This window comes from Crassostrea angulata, chromosome 8, assembly GCF_025612915.1.
Source record: "Crassostrea angulata isolate pt1a10 chromosome 8, ASM2561291v2, whole genome shotgun sequence".
NCBI lineage: Eukaryota > Metazoa > Mollusca > Bivalvia > Ostreida > Ostreidae > Magallana > Magallana angulata.
Genome location: NC_069118.1, coordinates 37804306 through 37822457, shown reverse-complemented (window position 1 = coordinate 37822457; position 18152 = coordinate 37804306). Strand labels below are relative to the sequence as shown.

Here is an 18152-nt window from a genome sequence, read left to right as displayed (position 1 = left end):
TTTACGCAAAAGCGCTGAACGCTTTGGACAAATATTTTAAGCCCCAAGCAAATGTTCCCTATGAAAGATCTGTTTTTCTCAGTATGGCACAGTATACATAGGGGACTTTTGAACAGTACATAACTCGATTACGTCAGCGTGCAGAAACGTGTGAATTCGGGAACCGTGACGCAATAGACGAGATGATACGTGACCAGATTATCGACAAGTGCGTACGTCATTACTTGCGCCGTAAACTACTTGAGAAGGGTGGAGAACTCACTCTCGACCAAGTCCGTGAAATCGCCAGAGCTATGGAAGACTCTGAGATACAAGCCACATCAATTGAAAATCAGCCCCAAGGAGCCAGTAGCAATGTTGTCAACAAGGTTAGTGTTCAGAATAAGAGACGTTTTGTGAAAAAGACTAACAGTAAATGTTACAGTTGCGGCTAGGAAGGACACTTACGGAATGATCCTAGATGGCCTCCTAAGGGGAAAAAGTGTCGTAAGTGTAATGAAGTTGGACATTTTGAACGACAGTGTAAAATCAAAAACTGGAGTGCTAAGGGGAAACACGGGAGAGTTCATAACATCACAGAGCAGCCTGATCAAGGCGATGAGGACAAAGCTTATGCATTTAGTGTCCGTTATTCTGTGTTAGATGATGGCCTCGTTGTGAATGTTGGGGATGTTGACCTCATTATGATTATCGACTCAGGAGCAAGTTGTAACATTATGGGGATGCCGTTATGGAACAGTCTGAAGGACAAACGCATTGAATGTGTTTCATCCAAAGCTGACAAGCAACTCTTCGCTTATGGAAGTCAAGAGCCCCTGAAGGTAGCTGGACATCATTGAACGCGTTGAAGAGCCGTGTTCGTGGGTGTTGCTCGTTGTGTGCATTCCGAAACATTCAGGTGATGACATCAGAATGTGCGTAGACATGCGCCAGGCCAATACCGCCGTCAAGAGAGTTCGTCATCCTATTCCAACCATTGATGAACTTTTGCATGAAATGAACTCTTGTACTATTTTTAGCAAACTTGATGTTACTTGGGCAAATCACCAAATTGAATTGAAACCTGAATCTCTAAATTACTACTTTTGTAACACACAATGGTTTATTTAGATACAAACGTCTTATGTTTGGTATTAGTTGTGCCCCTGAAATGTAAAAGAAGGTCATGCAACAAGTGTTGGAAGGTTGTGAGGGTGTACACAATATTATGGAGGATATCATTGTACATGCAAGAGGTCAAGTTGAACATGATAGATGCCTTGAAAATGCTGTCAAAGTATTGTATGAGAAAAGTTTTAACCTTAATAGGGACAAATGTCAATTGAACATGTCACAGGTTGTTTTTATGGGTCATGTGCTGTCTGGTCGTGGCATAGGTCCGGCAGATGTTAAAATCAAAGCTGTCGTCGACGCGCGCGAACCGAAAACTTCAGCAGAAGTTCGTAGCTTTCTGGAACTCGTGAATTACAGTTCTAGATTTATTCCGGATCTAGCAACAATTAGTTGACGCGTAAAATGCGATTTTTAGAAGGGGAAGATCGGAACAAGAAGCCTTTGTTGAACTGAAGCGTCATCTTGCAGATGCCGAAACGTTAGGCAACTATGACAAATCTGCGCCGACTAGTCTCGTTGGACTAGGGGCGGTACTTCTTCAAGAGCAAAATGGTGAATTTTGTGTTATTTCATATGCGAGCCGTAGTTTGAGTGATACGGAATGTCATTACTCTCAGACAGAGAAAGAGGAGTAAGCCCTAGTGTGGGCATGTGAAAGATTTCATGTTTATCTGTACGGCATAGAATTTGAGCTCCTCACTGATCACAAGCCGCTTGAGTGTATTTATTCTCCAAAGTCAAACGTTTGCGCTAGAATAGAGCGTTGGGTGTTGCGCATGCAACCGTACAATTTTAAAGGTCGGTAAATTCCGGGTCCGAAGAGCATAGTAGACACGCTTTCACGTATTGTCAAGAATGACATTCCGCAGGAGTTACAGGATATTGTAGACGACTACGTTAGGTTTGTAGCTGAAGAAGCAACACCGATTGCCATGACAACTCGCGACATTAAGAGAGCGTCAGAGAATGACCCAGAAATTCGTTCGGTTAGACAATGTCTTGTAAATCAGCAGTGGCATCGCATCGAGTTCAAGCAATATTTGCCAATACGGAGCGAATTGTGCTCGATTGGAAAGTTAGTATTACGAGGTACGCGAATCGTAATTCCAGCACAATTGCGCGATCAGGTTCTTCAACTCCGGCATGAAGGACATCCCGGCATCGTTGCAATGAAATCGCGATTAAGAAGTAAAGTTTGTTGGCCAGGGATTGAAAAATGTGTTGAATCGTTTTGTAGAAGTTGTTACGGGTGTCAGTAAGTCAACCTAGTAAACCCGAGCCGATGAAGCGCACGGAGTTGCGTTCTGCGCCGTGGCAACATCTCGCCCTAGATCTCTTAGGTCCATTACCGAGTAAGGAGAACATATTAGTACTAGTTGATTACTATAGTAGGTATTTTGAAGTCGCAATAACGAAAAATATTTCTTCTGGGAATATTACAGCATTGATTTCAAAGTTCTTTCTAACTCATGGGTTGCCGTTATCAATCCGTACAGATATTAATCCTCATTTTGTGAGTCAGCATTTTAAAGATTTCATGTTGGACAACGGTTTTGTCCACCACAGAACGACTCCTTTATGGCTGCAGGCGAATGGTGAAGTTGAGCGCCAAAATAGATCAATACTGAAACGTGTTAGAATTGCTCCCGCTGAAGGTCGAGATTGGAAAGCGGAACTTGATAAATTTCTTGTGATGTATTCGCAATACGCCGCACACGACGACTGGTGTTAGTCCATCTCAGTTATTGTTTGGTCGCAAGCTTTGCACAAAGTTTAATTGATTACTTTTTAGAAGTTATTTAATTTGGAACATAGTTGTACTGCGAGAAAGGAAGGGATGTAGTGTTTGTAATTTACATTACGTATTCTAAAAGAGATAACTCTATGCTACCCCCTACTGTGTTATGTTGGGTTATTGGCCCTGTATTATGTGTGACGTTGTTTCCGGTTTTAATAAAGGTCTTCAATGACGAACCTGTATTATTCATGCCTAAATCTGGTTAAATCCATGTGTGTTGCATGCAAGGACGCTACAATGGTATGAGGATACATGTTATAAATGGGTGAAACGACATGAAAAGTGCGTGGAACTGAAGGTTGTTTACTTTGAAAAAGAGTTACAGATTTGCCTTCTAGTTGTTTGACGTCACCTGACGTCATGGATTTATGAAATGGTGCTCCGTGGATCTAAATCGTGTTAGATAAAACTAGCTGTATATCTTGAACAAAAATATTAAAAACATGTGATTTTTTGCATACTTATATTCAATAGATAGTCATTTGATATAACATATATCATCCTTCAAAGAACATCGTATTTTTTCCGTAAATCACTGTGTCTGCGAACTTTTCTAACAACCCTCGTATATTCATAAAAGCCGAGTCATATTGTGTGTATTTCAAGTTCTTGAATATGAAGACTGTTACCAGATCCCACTGTTATTCTAAGTTGGACGTACCGAGCAATGGTTGGGTAGTCACAAAGGATGTCCACAGTTTCACTAGTCGCTGCAGGTCCCTTGTAGAAGCACCTTGAATGTAATCACTGTTATTTGTCACTTCAACAGCAACGTCATGAAATCTTTCCCCTTTTTAAAATAAATTACGGAGAAAATATGTAAAACTTTCATAAGTCTGGTTTTAAAAGGAAAAAAAATAATCAAAATCTAGTGTTGAATAATTTTATTGTAATAGCAATCTGTAAAATACTTAATAGTTGATATTAAAAAATCACGTTTCTTGAAATGAAAAAAGTGTCAATCAAATCTGTTCGTTTTTGCAACGAATTGTTAAAAATCTGAATTTCCTCTCAAGGTTATTTAGAAATGTCGATGCATGAACTAAGTAGATACATGTAATAAATATTATAAATACATAACACGTCTGGTCTGTTAAAAACTCGAATAAATGATATTGTTAATGCATTCATCAAATCCACTTTGATCCAATGAGAAGGCTCAATGTTTGAATGAAATATTTTTGGACATCTGTTTAGGACAAGACCGTCTGTAGCATAGCTTGGATCCCAATCTGCAGAATTGTTGCCGAATATTGAAGATCCTACAACTGGTTTCCCCAATGCAGAGTTTTCTTTCCATTTTAGCTCTGAAAAATGTATCAAAATTATCAAAAATGTTCATATTTTTTCTTCTTTAGACTTTCATTTCGGAGTTTGTGATCAATCAAATTCCAAGCTGCACCATATTGAAATAAGAATTTAAAGAATCGCAATACCACATTAACAGCCTCCCCCAGAAATTAAACATAAACAGAACATTTTTTATTTCTGATAAAATCTCCACTGGGAATAATTTCAATAACAGTTTTCATTTCATTCAAAGTGAAAATAAAATAATATTGGTAACGAACACACGCATTGATAATTTTTACAACCGGGCCTTTTTATTTTGTGTTTGATTATGTTTTGGATGCTGCAAAACGTCGAAAGTTCAATTTACGAGGCCGAGTTGGTAATTGTTTCTACTCTTCATATTTTGATGTAAGTTCTTGCAACTAGTTTCACTTCTATATTAATCATTTAAAGATCAAAAAATTTATTTATCTACCAAATTTCCTAAAGAGTCTTCTCGAAAGTTAACAATATGGGACTCTATGGAAATTGTTGAAAATGTGGATAATTATAACATTTTCTCCATTTTTCTGTATTTCTGCCTAGAGATTTCTTTTGCTTTTAAATATATGACATTTATTGTAAAAAAAAAAAAAGTCACAAAATTGTGAAATTTCAAAAAAAAAAAATACCTGCTGATTTGGTCCAATTTGGCATATTGCAGTATATATTGGCTTAGAAAAAAATCAATTTTTCACAAAATAATATTTTTAAAATGCTTTTGTTTCTTTTGATACCCTGTCAAAAATTCATATTCAAAAAATGCATTTCCGCCTCGAATAAAGAGTAAGTCATATTCATTTCATCGGAATTGCTTTGAATACCGAGAAACGATTACGTGTTAGCGCCATTTTAGCAACTTACCTTAATAATATCATAGAATTACAATTTCCCATCTCATAAACGTAACATTCAATGTAAATTCTTGTATTAAAAAAACAATACAAAAGAAAGTTACAACTTTGTACATAAGGCTGCAAGAAAATTATATAGTGCGCAAAGAAATGCGCACTCGAACTGTACTAGGCCTCGTTAATTATCAAAAGAAAAACAACTCTATTACCTACCTGACCGTGATTAAAATTATTAACTATGTAAACTTACCGTATTTACGCCATCCTTGATTTCCAACAGCTTGTGAATTATTTTAAAAAAATTTACAATTCCATGAACATAGGTATTCATGTACATTGAAATAATATGTTACACATTTTGCCGCACGCCCAATCGCTGCACATGATAACATACTATCGACTTGCTGCTCGGTACAATTAGAGACTGTAAAGCCAGGTGTTGATTTCAATTCGTACCATTGTGTGGCTACTATCAGTACGAAAATATCTATCATCAGTAAAATAAATTTCAAATTGTTCATACTTGATTTTCGGTTTGCAACTGCTCAACGGTTTCTTTCGCAATAAACGGATTATGGAACTAACCACATTGTATGAATTCATTTTGAATGAACATAGTTTAATTTATGCCTGTCCGTTTCATGTAAACCAAACATGAATACGATACAATGTAAACTGTAATTGAAGCATCTGTTTATCATTTTTATCATAAATGAATATCAATCTGTTGTGAATTGATTTTGAATTCATAGTGATTGACGCATTTTAGATATCAATTGATTGATGCCATTTCTAAGAATGTTCTGAATCAGTGATACTGATAAAGAAATTTCAGTTTGCCCCATTGTTTATAAGATATTTCAAAATTAGAATTATTAAGATATTTCATCAAAACTATTCACAATAAGTCTGTGTTGTTTTCAAGACCAAGAGGCGTTTGCTAGTTAATAATAGTGACTCATATAAATATCTTATTGACAAGACAAATCGTCTTGTTAAAGAGACAGTACAGCTGAAAACACATGTGTGAATAACTTCAGATTTACCTATTGTATAGTTAGGAAATAAGAAATAACGTTGATTGTAATAGTTAAAATACATGAAAATCCCGTTCACATTCTTAATTAACGTAATTATGAGCTTCCGGAAATTCAAGGGTCGTACAAACCGGAATAATCTTATATCGTTTATTTGTACCACGTGGACTTTGATTGACAGTAATTGACACGTGCTGAAAACTACAAGATCTTCGTCCCACTACGGTCATCATGGAAAACGAGGTTAAAGCGATTCCCTAAATGAAACACATCCTTTCTTTCTCGATAATTTATAAATGGTTTACCAATTCAGGTTCATTTTAAAATGAATAGACATATATATGTCAAATAACCCCTCAAGGGGCCTCATTTATACAAATAGATTTAGGTTGTAGCAACTTCTATGATAAACACGATAAATACATGCTTACAAAATAATAATTGTGGTTATTTTAAAAACTGAGAACAGTTTTTACCTATGAGAAGTAGAAAAGACATATTTTTATCAACAAACCTGCCCAGGAGATTCTTCGCGAGCCCTGCATGTATTTTGTTTACAGTAAATACGCATGCGTAATAGTATAGAAGGCTGAACCCCGAACACGTTGCAATGTATTTATGTGATAGGTTATACGTAATTATTAATTTTAATGATATAATTAGATTTATTGCACGGAGAACTTTGTAATTTTCTGAAAGTTTATACATTCATGAGTAGTACAAAAATACCAAACCCGATCGGAAATTTTTTTCAAGTTGGGTTTTTAATAAGATGCGCCGTACTGTCTCTTTAAATACATTCTTTGTACCAATCAGGTAAATTTTCATGAATTGATTTTTGTTTTTTGAAGAAGTATATCTACCATTTATTACAAATTACTCTAGTACATTATTCAATTTTAAAATTTAAAATCATGAAATATAATGTATAAACAAAAAATCAAATATGTTGTTATCTGTGATAATTGATCTTTTTTTATCATTCTCTCCTTCGCATATGTATTGCCATTCCACGTCCCGTTGAAATGAAACAGATACAAGTATTACTTTTAATGTGGTATAAACCACTGACATAACAAATTCAGGGCTCTCCACATCGAACGAGAGGCTTACCCAAACTTTTTTGACAAACTGTATGTCTCTTGTCCACAAGTTTCAATATGTTATAAACTTTGTTTATTTGTCTATGCATTATGATGTACATGTACATAGGAATGTAAGATCATTATTGCTACCCATTGTAGCTTTCTTTTGTATATAGAATTTATTTTAACTAATCCACACAATCTAAAATATTCAGCCCTTTACGCGGTACCTTTCGATAATGATTTATAGTCCACCAATTTCTTCTTTGATTTGAAAATTAACTATAAAGCAAATGTTAATTATTATCTTTGAAAGCATATTCTAGTATATATATTAGCGGACATAACTTTCTATATGGCTCTAAGGGGGTATAAATTTGCTATTTTATCATAACCTAAGCAACCGTTGTTTTATGCACTAACGTAACAAAATCGATGTGTGCTTGCCAGAACTCTTGTTTGCTTTTTTTAAAATTTATTTTGTTTTAACATGAGATACATGTATATATCAATGTTTGTATTGTATTTTAAAAATAAGCATTTCCTGGAATTGTACAGCATTTGATAATCTGGATTTATTGGTTAAAAGTGGTTTGCTGAGTTTCAGTCTAAATATTGTGAATAATAATAACTGTGAAGAATAATTAAAGAAACGAAAAAAAAAATATTTATTATGTAACCAAATACATTTGATTTGATGGTGAGGGAAAAATATGTTTATTGCTTTTTTTTATTTTATTTTTTTTTATTTTGTTTCTTTTTTCATTCATTAAGTACGTGTACACATGTATGTGTGTTAGACATGGGATGATCAAGTCAATATGATTTGTGAAAGTCTTTGTTTTCTTCAAATGTTAACGTTTCACAATAAATGAGGGATGAAGTACAAGTTTGTCGTATGAAGACAGTAATCAATGAGTATATATTTCAAGTTCCGGAATATTGAGACAGTTATTAGATCCTTTCCTTATTCTTAGTCGGACGTAGCGAGCAACAGTATGGGAGTCACACATGATATCCACAACTTCGCCATTCGCTGCAGGTCCCTGGTAAAACCCACGTTGTACATAATCGCTGTTATTTGACACTTCAACGGCAACGTCATGGAATCGGTGTCCTGTTTTGAAGAAACATTAATTATCATTTCAAGAAATTTGTGAATATGAGGACACTTTTTATAATGTTTAAAGGTTTTAGCAGGATGAAGCTCTGCCATTAAGTGGACTGTTAACTGCAATTTTGTAATGATTGACTAAATGACATAGCCATTATGTCATCTCAAAGTCACCGTTTAGTCTAGTGAATGGAAATGAATTTTTGATCACAATCATTGATAAACAAATTTTACAACTTATATTAATATATTTTGTAGGTACGGATATGAGCCCGAGGGGGTCATTGATGTAAAAGAAGCTGGAGTTCCCGGAGAAAACCCACCTGTCCGTGCAAGCGGGTGACCACCATACCATTTCACATACATCCACTGTCCATCACGGTGATCGAACTCTGGTCGCAGCGATGAAAAGCGTTGGAGAATGACAGAGCTTTATCCCGTGTTTGTTATTTTAGATTTTACCATTATGAGTATTCTTTTAAAGGATTTAATAGTCCACTCTGTATTTTTAGAACACAATACCAGTAATTGTAAATATCAAATAGAGTAATGCTTGGACTTATGATAAATAACATACCTAAGCCATTTCTGTTATATACACGAATAAAGGATATTGGTGCTATTTCTAACAAATCGATCCTGATCCAAGGAAATTGTTCAAAAGCTGAATGAAAGAGTTGTGTATCGTTCTTTTGGACAATACCATCTATCGCATAATCTGGGCTCCAGTTAGTATAATCGTTTCCGTATACAGAAGATCCGTTAGTTGGTTTTCCCAAAGCGGAGTTCTCCCTCCATATCACCTCTGGTAAATAAAAGTTCTTAAAGCACATGTTAAAGCTATTCTATTCGGTCAATTTAAAGATGACTGAAAAGTAAATTAAAAAAAATACTGAATGTGATATAGCTCTACCATTCAGTCACCTTCAAGACCTTTCAGTTTTTATTCAGTTGACTGAGATGCATAGCTAGGTTAATCATGTGATGGTTAACATGGATATATCATAATAAACATACAAATAAATGGAAGATTGTAAGCAAAAATTAAGAAAATACTTAAGCATTATCAATCACTCGTTGGCATTCTATTTATGTGAAGTTTGTATTCAAAAGCTAAACAGTGCGTTTACCATATCAAAATCAAATAGGTTAAATAAATCGAATATCAAAAGGCAAACACATACTCTTCGACTTTTCTGAACAAATTATAATGAACGCCAGGTTTAAGATAACTGTAGAGATGTTTCATCAAATAAAATTAAACATATAAAATACACTAACAAAAATTCATCGAATTATAGATTTGAATTGAAATATATCAACTATTGAATCAACAAAACGGCGATGGCTAATAGTTATGTTATGATTATATCTAAATAAAATATGCATTACAAACTATTTGCAATCCATGCCAAATGAAAAGATTGGAACATTTGTCATTTTTGAGAAAATACAGCTTCAATTGCAAAGCTTTCCCTTTTTGTGAAGTAGAATTTCTATCTTAGGGTGGTATGGAACATTTCCAGTATTGTGACGTACTTCCTATCGAAATACACAATAACTACACAATAAATACACATTATAATACAGTGAAGTATAATTTCATGAATGTTTTCTTTCCCAAAATAGTTAACAAACACGGTAGCGCAATGAGTCATAGCGTTAACTACGAATCTGTAAGTCAAGAATCCTGTTGGGGCTTTCAGTATTTTTACCTTTCCAAAAATTTTTAAAACGTTTTTATTCAAGGAATGTTTTATATCTAAAAAGTGCAAAATTGATGAAAGTAATTTGATAACTATGTACTTTTATCCATGTTAATATCGACAGGTATCTCATATCGCCTCAAAACAGACTTCGATTGACTAGCTAGAGATGCGCATTTTGCCGAATCGACTTTACAAAATTTCTAGCTGAACTATATAAGTATATAAATTTACATTATAAAAAAAAAACTTTTCAATACTAAAGTAACATTTCAACCCCTACTCCAAAATAATGAAACAAAACAATTGCAACACATTTCTTTCTTTTCAGAAAGAGTGCAAAATTTCGCTTCGTTCTTCTCCTTCTATCGTTTAAGTAAAAACTTCGAAAAAAAATACAAGTATTATACACATTTATAGTTTTAACAACCGAACATTTTATTTTGGTGTTTTATTATGTACTGGCTATTTCTATTTATCAAATGTTCAATCAATTATCAAAGAAAAAACAGATGTCTGACGTGATTAAAAGGTTAATGTTCATTGAAAAAAATGTGATATGTATTAACTTACCGTATTTACGCCATCCATGATTTCCAACAGCATGTGAATTATTTTCAAAAAATTTACAATTCCATAGACATACGTATTCATCTACATTGAAATAATATGTTACACATTTTGCTGCACGCCCAATCGCTGCACATGATAACATACTATCGACTTTCTGCTCGGTACAATTAGAGACTGTAAAGCCAGAGGTTGATTTCAATTTGTACCATGGCTGAGCTACTATCGTGAAGAAAATATCTATCATCAGTAAAATATATTTCCAATTGTTCATTCTTGCTTTTTCGGTTTGCAATTGCTCGACGGTTTGCTTCGAAATAAACGAATTATAGAAGGTATAAATACAGCGTATAAATACATTATGAATGAACATAGTTAAATCTATGCCTGTCCGTTTCATGTAAACCAAACATAAATATGATACAATGTAGACTGTAATTGAAACGGTTTATGTTTGTACGTTTAATGTAAACATAAACATGATACAATGTAAACTGTTATTGAAACGGTTGTTTGTCATTTTGATCATACATGAATATCAATCTGTTTTGAATTGATTTTAAATTCAGTGCTATGGACGTATTTTAGATATCAATTGATTAATATCATTTCTAAGAAAGTTCTGAAAGTGATAGATAAAGAAATTATAATTTTCCCCATTATTTACAAAACATTTTAAAAATAGAAGCAAGATATATCATCAAAACAATCCGCAATAAGTCTGTGTTCAAGACCATTGAATGTATGCTAGGTTATGATTATGTCATTATTTTCCCCCTTCACTTTGTTCATTAATAACAAAAACTCATTACAAATGGAACAATTTATTATAGACATGAGTTATTTACTCAGCTTTAATTATAAACACATATCAATGAGTTTATTTTCTTCCTGGTCTTCTGTAAGACAACATACAAATTAAATATTCATTTAATTAAGGATTCTCCACATCTTGATGACGTTTGTCTATTGAAGTTTTCTATAAAATAAAGAATCTGAGCCGAAATTAATTTCGATTTACCCTCAGTTATATTGAAAGCTGAATACGAACTCGATTGACCACATGTAAGATACACCTTTTTAAATACCTGTGACATATAACACGCATATCCATCTGCATTATTTAAATCCTACGCTTAACACTAGAAAACATATCGAACACACTTACAAAATAGTTTCATATGCTAACGAAAAGAAATTAATTATGTTATTGACAAGACAATTTTCTTGTTAAATCAGTCTTTTATAAAATGTATCAACCAAAATGCAAATATATGATATTTGAAAGTTTTTTGTTTTCCTCAAGTGGTAACGTTTCACAACAAACGAGGGATGAACTACACGTTTGTCGTATGAAGAAAGTTATCAATTTGTGTATATTTCGAGTTCTGGAATATTAAGATAATTTTCAGACCCTTTCGTTATTCTTAGTCGGACGTAGCGAGCAATAGTTTGGTAGTCACACATGATATCCACTATAGCTACTTCGCCATGATTAGCTGCAGGTCCCTGATAAAACCCACGTTGTACATACTCGCTGTTATTTGTCACTTCGACAGCAACGTCGTGGAATCGGTGCCCTGTTTTGAAGAAACATTAAATATCATTTAAAGAAATTTGTGAATGTGTCGACTCTTTTTGTACATGTAATGCTTAACAGTTTTCACAGGATGAAGCTCTGACAATTAGTGAACTGTTAACTGCAAGTTTTGTAAAGATTGTCGGAATGACATAGTCATTTTGTCATCTTTAAGTGACCCTTAGGTCTACAAAATGACAAAGATATATTCATCATGCGTTCGTTATTTTTAGGTTTTATCTTCAGGGGTACCTTTTTTAACGGATTTTAAATTCTATATAGAGTTACACTGAATCTTAAATATTAAATCGAAAAATGTTAAAACTTATAATAAATAGTATACCAAATCCATCTCCTCTGTTATGTACACGAATAAAGAGTATTGGTACAGTCTCTAACATATCGATCCTGATCCAAGGAAATCGTTCTAAAGCTGAATGAAAGATTTTTGTGTTGCCACGTTGGACTAAACCATCTGTCGCATAATGAGGATCCCAGTTACCATAATCACCCTCGAGTACAGATGATCCTGTAGTTGGTTTTTTCAAAGCGGAGTTCTTCCTCAATTTCACCTCTAGTAAATGAAATATTTTCTAAAAGCGCAGAATATAGCTCCGCTACTCAGTTAACTGTAAGATGACTGGAAAGTAGTTAAAAGTTGACTGAATGTCATACAGGTCTACTTTTCAGTCACCCTGCCACTCCTTTCAGTTTTCATTCAGTTGACTTAAATGCTACGGTTCATCTTGTGACAATGTATATAGAGTATTTTAACAAAACATACGAATAAGGATAAGAAATAAAATTTGAATAACAAACTATATGCAATCCAAGGTAAATTGCAAAGACTGGAACAAGTGTCAATTGAGAGAAAACCCAGCTTTAATGGAAACATGGATTGTTTCTTTTAAAAGAAACTGATAGAATTTAATTGGCTAAAAATGCATATCCTGTTAAATTGGCTCAACAAAATTTTCAAGCTGAACGATATAATTATATTGGTTTACATATAAAAAGACATTTACAAAGCTAAATTAACATTCCTACCAGTACACCTAAAAAATGAAACAAAACACATTTTATTTTGCGGTTTTCAGCAGGAATGAATAATTTTGATTCGTTTTCCTATGATATTATGCTATCGTTTGAGTGAACATGGAAAAAATATGGGTATTCAAAACATACACCTATAATGTTAGCAACTGATCATTTTGTAATTCAAATCATTAAAAGCTTAATTGAAATAACTAAAAACCCGATTATTGAAGTGATCAAAAGGTTTTGGTTCAATGGAAAAAAATTAAACTGTGTTAACTTACCGTATTGACGCCATTTATGATTTTCAACAGACGGATAATCATTTTTGAAAGATTTACAATCCCATAAACATAGGTTTTTATCAACAATAAAAACGTATGTAGGAGCCTTTGCCACACGCCCAACCGCTGCACATGATAACATACTATCGACTTTTTGCTCGGTACAATTTGAGACTGTGAAGCCAAATGTTTTTACCAATTCGTACATGTACCACTGCTGAGCAACAACTCTCAACACAGCATTCATCATCAGTATAATAAGTTTTAAATTGCTCATACTTGTATTTCAGTTGACAATTGTTGACGGTTTGCTTCGCAATAAACGAATTATAGAACTAGCCACAGCGTATGCATACATTATTCATGCACATACTAGTTGTTAATTTTAGACTTGCTCTTTTCATGAAAACCAAACATAAAATTTAAAATAAGATACAATCTTATGTAAAGTGTAATTAGAGCGGTTGTTTATCAATTGATTATATATAAATATCAATCTGTTATAGTTCAAATTTTAATTCATAATCACAAGCATATCTAAGCTGTGAATGATTTAATACCATTTCCAAGCAGTATCATATAAGTATAATATTGATAATGAAATTTCAATTTTTCTGAATGTCTATGAAATATTTGAGAAATAGGCAAAAGATGTATCATCATAACCATTCACTATAAGTCTACCTGTGAAGTGTTCACTATAAGTCTACCTGTGAAGTGTTCACTATAAGTCTTCCTGTGAAGTGTTCACTATAAGTCTACCTGTGAAGTGTTCAAGATCAAGCTACGCAAGGTAGACTAAGTATATAGTTATATAAACACCCTATACCCAAGACAGTTTTTCTGATTGGTCTTAGTTGGTAGATAAATGCAGCAAATTAGCTAACAATCGAGCTTAACGTTAAATCATTCATCACGATTTACGATTTAACCTCTAGTTCGATGAAGAAATGTATCTTTAGGGTACGAATTCTCCTACATACTTTCCAAAATAAATGACAATAGTCGTACACTGTAATAAAGCCTTTTTGTTGCTGAGCGCATTCTTTTTTTCATAATAAGTTATTTACTGAATGAAAAACATATTCTATTAACCATAAAGTCAAAAGATAAGACGCACCATCAAATATTTTTGATAGATTTCTCCCTAATGCACGCATTGTCTCATCGTTTCAAGCCACGGTCCGGAGTCCCACAGCTCACTCTTACCCATGGCTGCTTGAGCACATAAAGTATTGTAAATGCTGAAAAATATTTACGTGTCATTTGTTACATCCCGTTTTAACCTATTATGATTTTACATGCAGTGCGCTTTTAACGCATCAGCAGTTATCATGTTTTGTGTAAACTGCGATTAGATGATAAAACGCCACATCAAAGGTCAATCTCCGACTCGCTTTTGTCAATTGTTTTAAATAAATTACGAGATTTCTGTATCATGCAAACACTGTCAGATGGGAGATGATCGTACATAATAGCCATTGATTGCGACGTCCCTTCTGATCAAATAATATTTTATACATACTTCCACGAAGTATTAGCCCTTCCTTTTCTTGCAATAAAGGACTGTAATCATTTATATTTGACAAGACAGAAATCTAAGCGATCCCGTGAAACGACATAGCTTTCGACGCTAGAATTTTAAAAAGCTTTAAGATGGATATTTTTAAATATTTGAAATGACAACTTTATTTCCAAGTAACTTTCACATCGTGTATTGATTTGCTGTATACTCCACGGACTGCCCACACTGACCTCACTCAGAACTCCAAGTAGCTGTAGTTACCATGTTTACCTTCACAGATATGGCAAATTGTCCTTTTTTATTTGTAACGTTCTAATGAACAATAATGGTAAAGTAGTTCTTTGGGTAACTCTTTTATACGTGATTTATTAAAAAAATTCTATTTCTCTGCAATGCTAACTACATTAACAACTTTAAGAATCACCAAAGAAAACATTTAATTGCTGAAGTAATATGCCTAATATAGTCTTATAAATAAAAATGCAAAGAAATAAATTTCCCATTCACATCAAGCTTTCTAAAGTGTTTATATCTGTCTTAATCTCCCGCACTAGTGTATAGGAAAATATGTACTGATTTAAATGTTTCGACATCCATTACTAAACAAAGATTTATTTTTCTAAAGCATGAAATGCGCATCAAATTATATATAGAAGAGCTATAAGCAAGGTACAGTGCTAACAATTCTTTGTTATATAAACCAGGCTCGTGCGTGTCTCTCAACTGGAAGCAATCATTTTCCGTCTTAAGAATTAAGAGGGTAAGGATAAGTATACAAACATTTGTACGGATTCTACTCAATGACAATATCTGCTATTTCATATCTATCCTTGTAAAAAATATTAAGGATTACAAATGGGAAGAATGGAGAAAAAATGACTTAAAACGCAACATTTTGATATGGGGAAAAATTACCACAACACAGAACCATCAATACATGTTTTTAGGGAGTTGTGTATCAGATATAGTCAGTTCTGTATGAATTTATTGATCACCCTATTAAATTGGAATATCTAGACTTGAATTTAGTTATGCCAGCAATATCGCCAATGCAGTTGTCCATATTAATTCAAATAAATGCAGATATGAAGGAAATTAAGGAAGGAGTCTTTTCTGGTTTTCGACTTGTCAAACGTAAATTTGATTCATTGCTCATTAAATCAAGGTGAATGAAATTAAATTAGTATATTTTTCTTTCTTTTTTATTATCCTACAACTTGGCATAGAAAAGGTGATCAATGTTTAGAATCTAACAAGGGCTATATTTTTGGCGTAATATTGGCGTAGGAAAATATCACATGTTTGGCAATTCAGAATTGCTGCAGGTTAACGAGTCTATTTTAGCATTTTAAAAACAATAACATTAATATTGGATTTTTTTTACTAATGTGAACTAATGATATGATACTTGGGTTTCAGAATTTGTTATTAAAATATGGTTTGCCTATCAAATTACATTTTTATAAGCTTTTTAAAGGGCCCATTCTATACATTGATTTTGTGAAAAAATCACTAAAATCAGTTTTTCTCTCTTATTAAATGGTCAATATATTAGCTTTTCTGTCAATTTATATCTTTATATAAAGTCTTCATTATACATAAAAATCAGATATATCTTATTATTGGAAGCATAAAAAAATGATCAAAATTTCTTCAAAATTTAAGAAAATTATAGGAAATGCGGGCTAAGCAATATCAATTTTAGTATAAATATTTATTCCAATTAAGTAGTATAAGCTGATAGACATTCTGAAATTCTATCATTTCATTGAAGAATAGATTCTTCAAATCTTAAACAAATGTCTACAGAACTACAAAGAGCTACACTTATTTCTTTCATCCTTTATGTTGAGGAAAAAGGTAGTGACCTTGACCTGACCTTTATGGAAAAACAAAAAGGTCAAATTTGATTAAACTGATAGAATCATTTGGTAATATGATCCGTTTCACGGTGTCAAAATTTCATGAATTTCTTATTATAAGAGGAATGTTTGATAATGAGAATACTCCTTCCTTAATACACGACTATATCTTGTTCATATATCCGCGTTAAAAAATACATTATTCAAAAGAAGACCACTTTTCGAAAAACTTCAATATTTCTTACTAGTATAAGAAGCATGATGGACATGGCTATAACGCTTAACTAAATCCACAAATATAAGAATTTTATATAAACTTAAACATTCAAAATAATGACAAAGATAAAAAAAAAAGAATCAACGGAGTGGGAACGATTTTGCTTTAACATACCATCAATTTTGTTTTAGGAAAGTACATTTAGCTCATAACTTTAAGATACTGGTGACTTAAACTATCAACAATCTATCTTTCTTTAATTATAGAAAAGGAAATTATGATTAAATGAATCAAAGAAGTCGTTCGATAATAAAGGCTTAATAATATCAGGGCAAAAGAAACGTACAACAGGTTGATAAAGGAAATATAAAATCACACAATGATAAATGTTATATTTATCTCACACTATAAGGCTTTTGAGACAGTCCCTTATATGACCCGATTTGATTTATTTTAAGATTTAAAAACGATGATGCAACGTTGTGTTATATGCGGTTATTGTGACCTTGCACAATACAATTTCGAACGTCATTTTTTGAATATAAATCTAACGGTTTTATTGTTTCACTGAAATAAACCTTGAAATAATTTTTTAGCTCTAAAAAAATATTTCTTAGTTCTTAATCACCTCATTAAACGGAAATACTGATGAGAAGACTTGAATAATCAAGTTTGTTGACAAAGTTGCGAATGCTCTCTATTTTTAATAGATATAATTATGTTAAAAGTAAGTGCAAATCCTCGAAAATAGGTCACTGAAGCGTTGACGCGAGGGATTGTGTCAAAAATACTTCGGACCGGAAGTATTTGATAAAAGCATCACCCGTTTGATAAAACAAAGGTTTATCACACGGGTAGTTTATACCACAGGTAAGAGATAAAAGTAAACATTTTACGCCTTATTAATTTTCCACAGTGAAATCGTCTATTCTAATTGTAATTTTCCCTTATTTTTGATTTAATTTATTGTACCAATTTACGTTTGTAATGTTCTAGATAAATAGCAAAATATAGTGTGCATTCGAATATCTTAGGATGATC

General features: G+C 32.9%; 2 protein-coding genes and 1 pseudogene across 2 annotated transcripts; all 3 read right to left on the bottom strand.

Moving 5' to 3' along the window:
- Positions 1-3496: 3496 nt before the first annotated feature.
- Positions 3497-5740, bottom strand: LOC128158436 (uncharacterized; annotated as a pseudogene).
- Positions 5741-7707: 1967 nt separating this feature from the next.
- On the bottom strand, positions 7708-11142 carry LOC128161552 (uncharacterized). Its single transcript, XM_052824863.1, has 3 exons — positions 10613-11142; positions 8911-9138; positions 7708-8336 (listed from the first exon to the last, which is right to left on the bottom strand). Exons 1-3 carry the CDS (start codon positions 11007-11009, stop codon positions 8131-8133), a joined length of 831 nt encoding a protein of 276 aa, XP_052680823.1. The 5' UTR covers positions 11010-11142; the 3' UTR covers positions 7708-8130.
- Positions 11143-11531: 389 nt separating this feature from the next.
- Positions 11532-13807, bottom strand: LOC128161215 (fucolectin-6-like). Its single transcript, XM_052824444.1, has 3 exons — positions 13508-13807; positions 12532-12762; positions 11532-12189 (listed from the first exon to the last, which is right to left on the bottom strand). The coding sequence occupies exons 1-3, from the start codon at positions 13782-13784 to the stop codon at positions 11975-11977; spliced, it is 723 nt and encodes a 240-aa protein (XP_052680404.1). The 5' UTR covers positions 13785-13807; the 3' UTR covers positions 11532-11974.
- Between the last annotated feature and the right edge of the window lie 4345 nt (positions 13808-18152).

Bases quoted from the DNA above. Each gene is read 5' to 3' on its own strand.
- LOC128161552 (XM_052824863.1), bottom strand. From the start codon at position 11,009: ATGAAACGGACAGGCATAGATTTAACTATGTTCATTCATAATGTATTT. The intron at 9,139-10,612 runs GTAAGTTAATAC...TTTATTTACCAG, and splicing joins TCATGGATGGCGTAAATACG to AGGTGATATGGAGGGAGAAC. The intron at 8,337-8,910 runs GTATGTTATTTA...TCTTCAAAACAG, and splicing joins ATATAACAGAAATGGCTTAG to GACACCGATTCCATGACGTT.
- LOC128161215 (XM_052824444.1), bottom strand. From the start codon at position 13,784: ATGAGCAATTTAAAACTTATTATACTGATGATGAATGCTGTGTTGAGA. The intron at 12,763-13,507 runs GTAAGTTAACAC...TTCATTTACTAG, and splicing joins TCATAAATGGCGTCAATACG to AGGTGAAATTGAGGAAGAAC. The intron at 12,190-12,531 runs GTATACTATTTA...TCTTCAAAACAG, and splicing joins TAACAGAGGAGATGGATTTG to GGCACCGATTCCACGACGTT.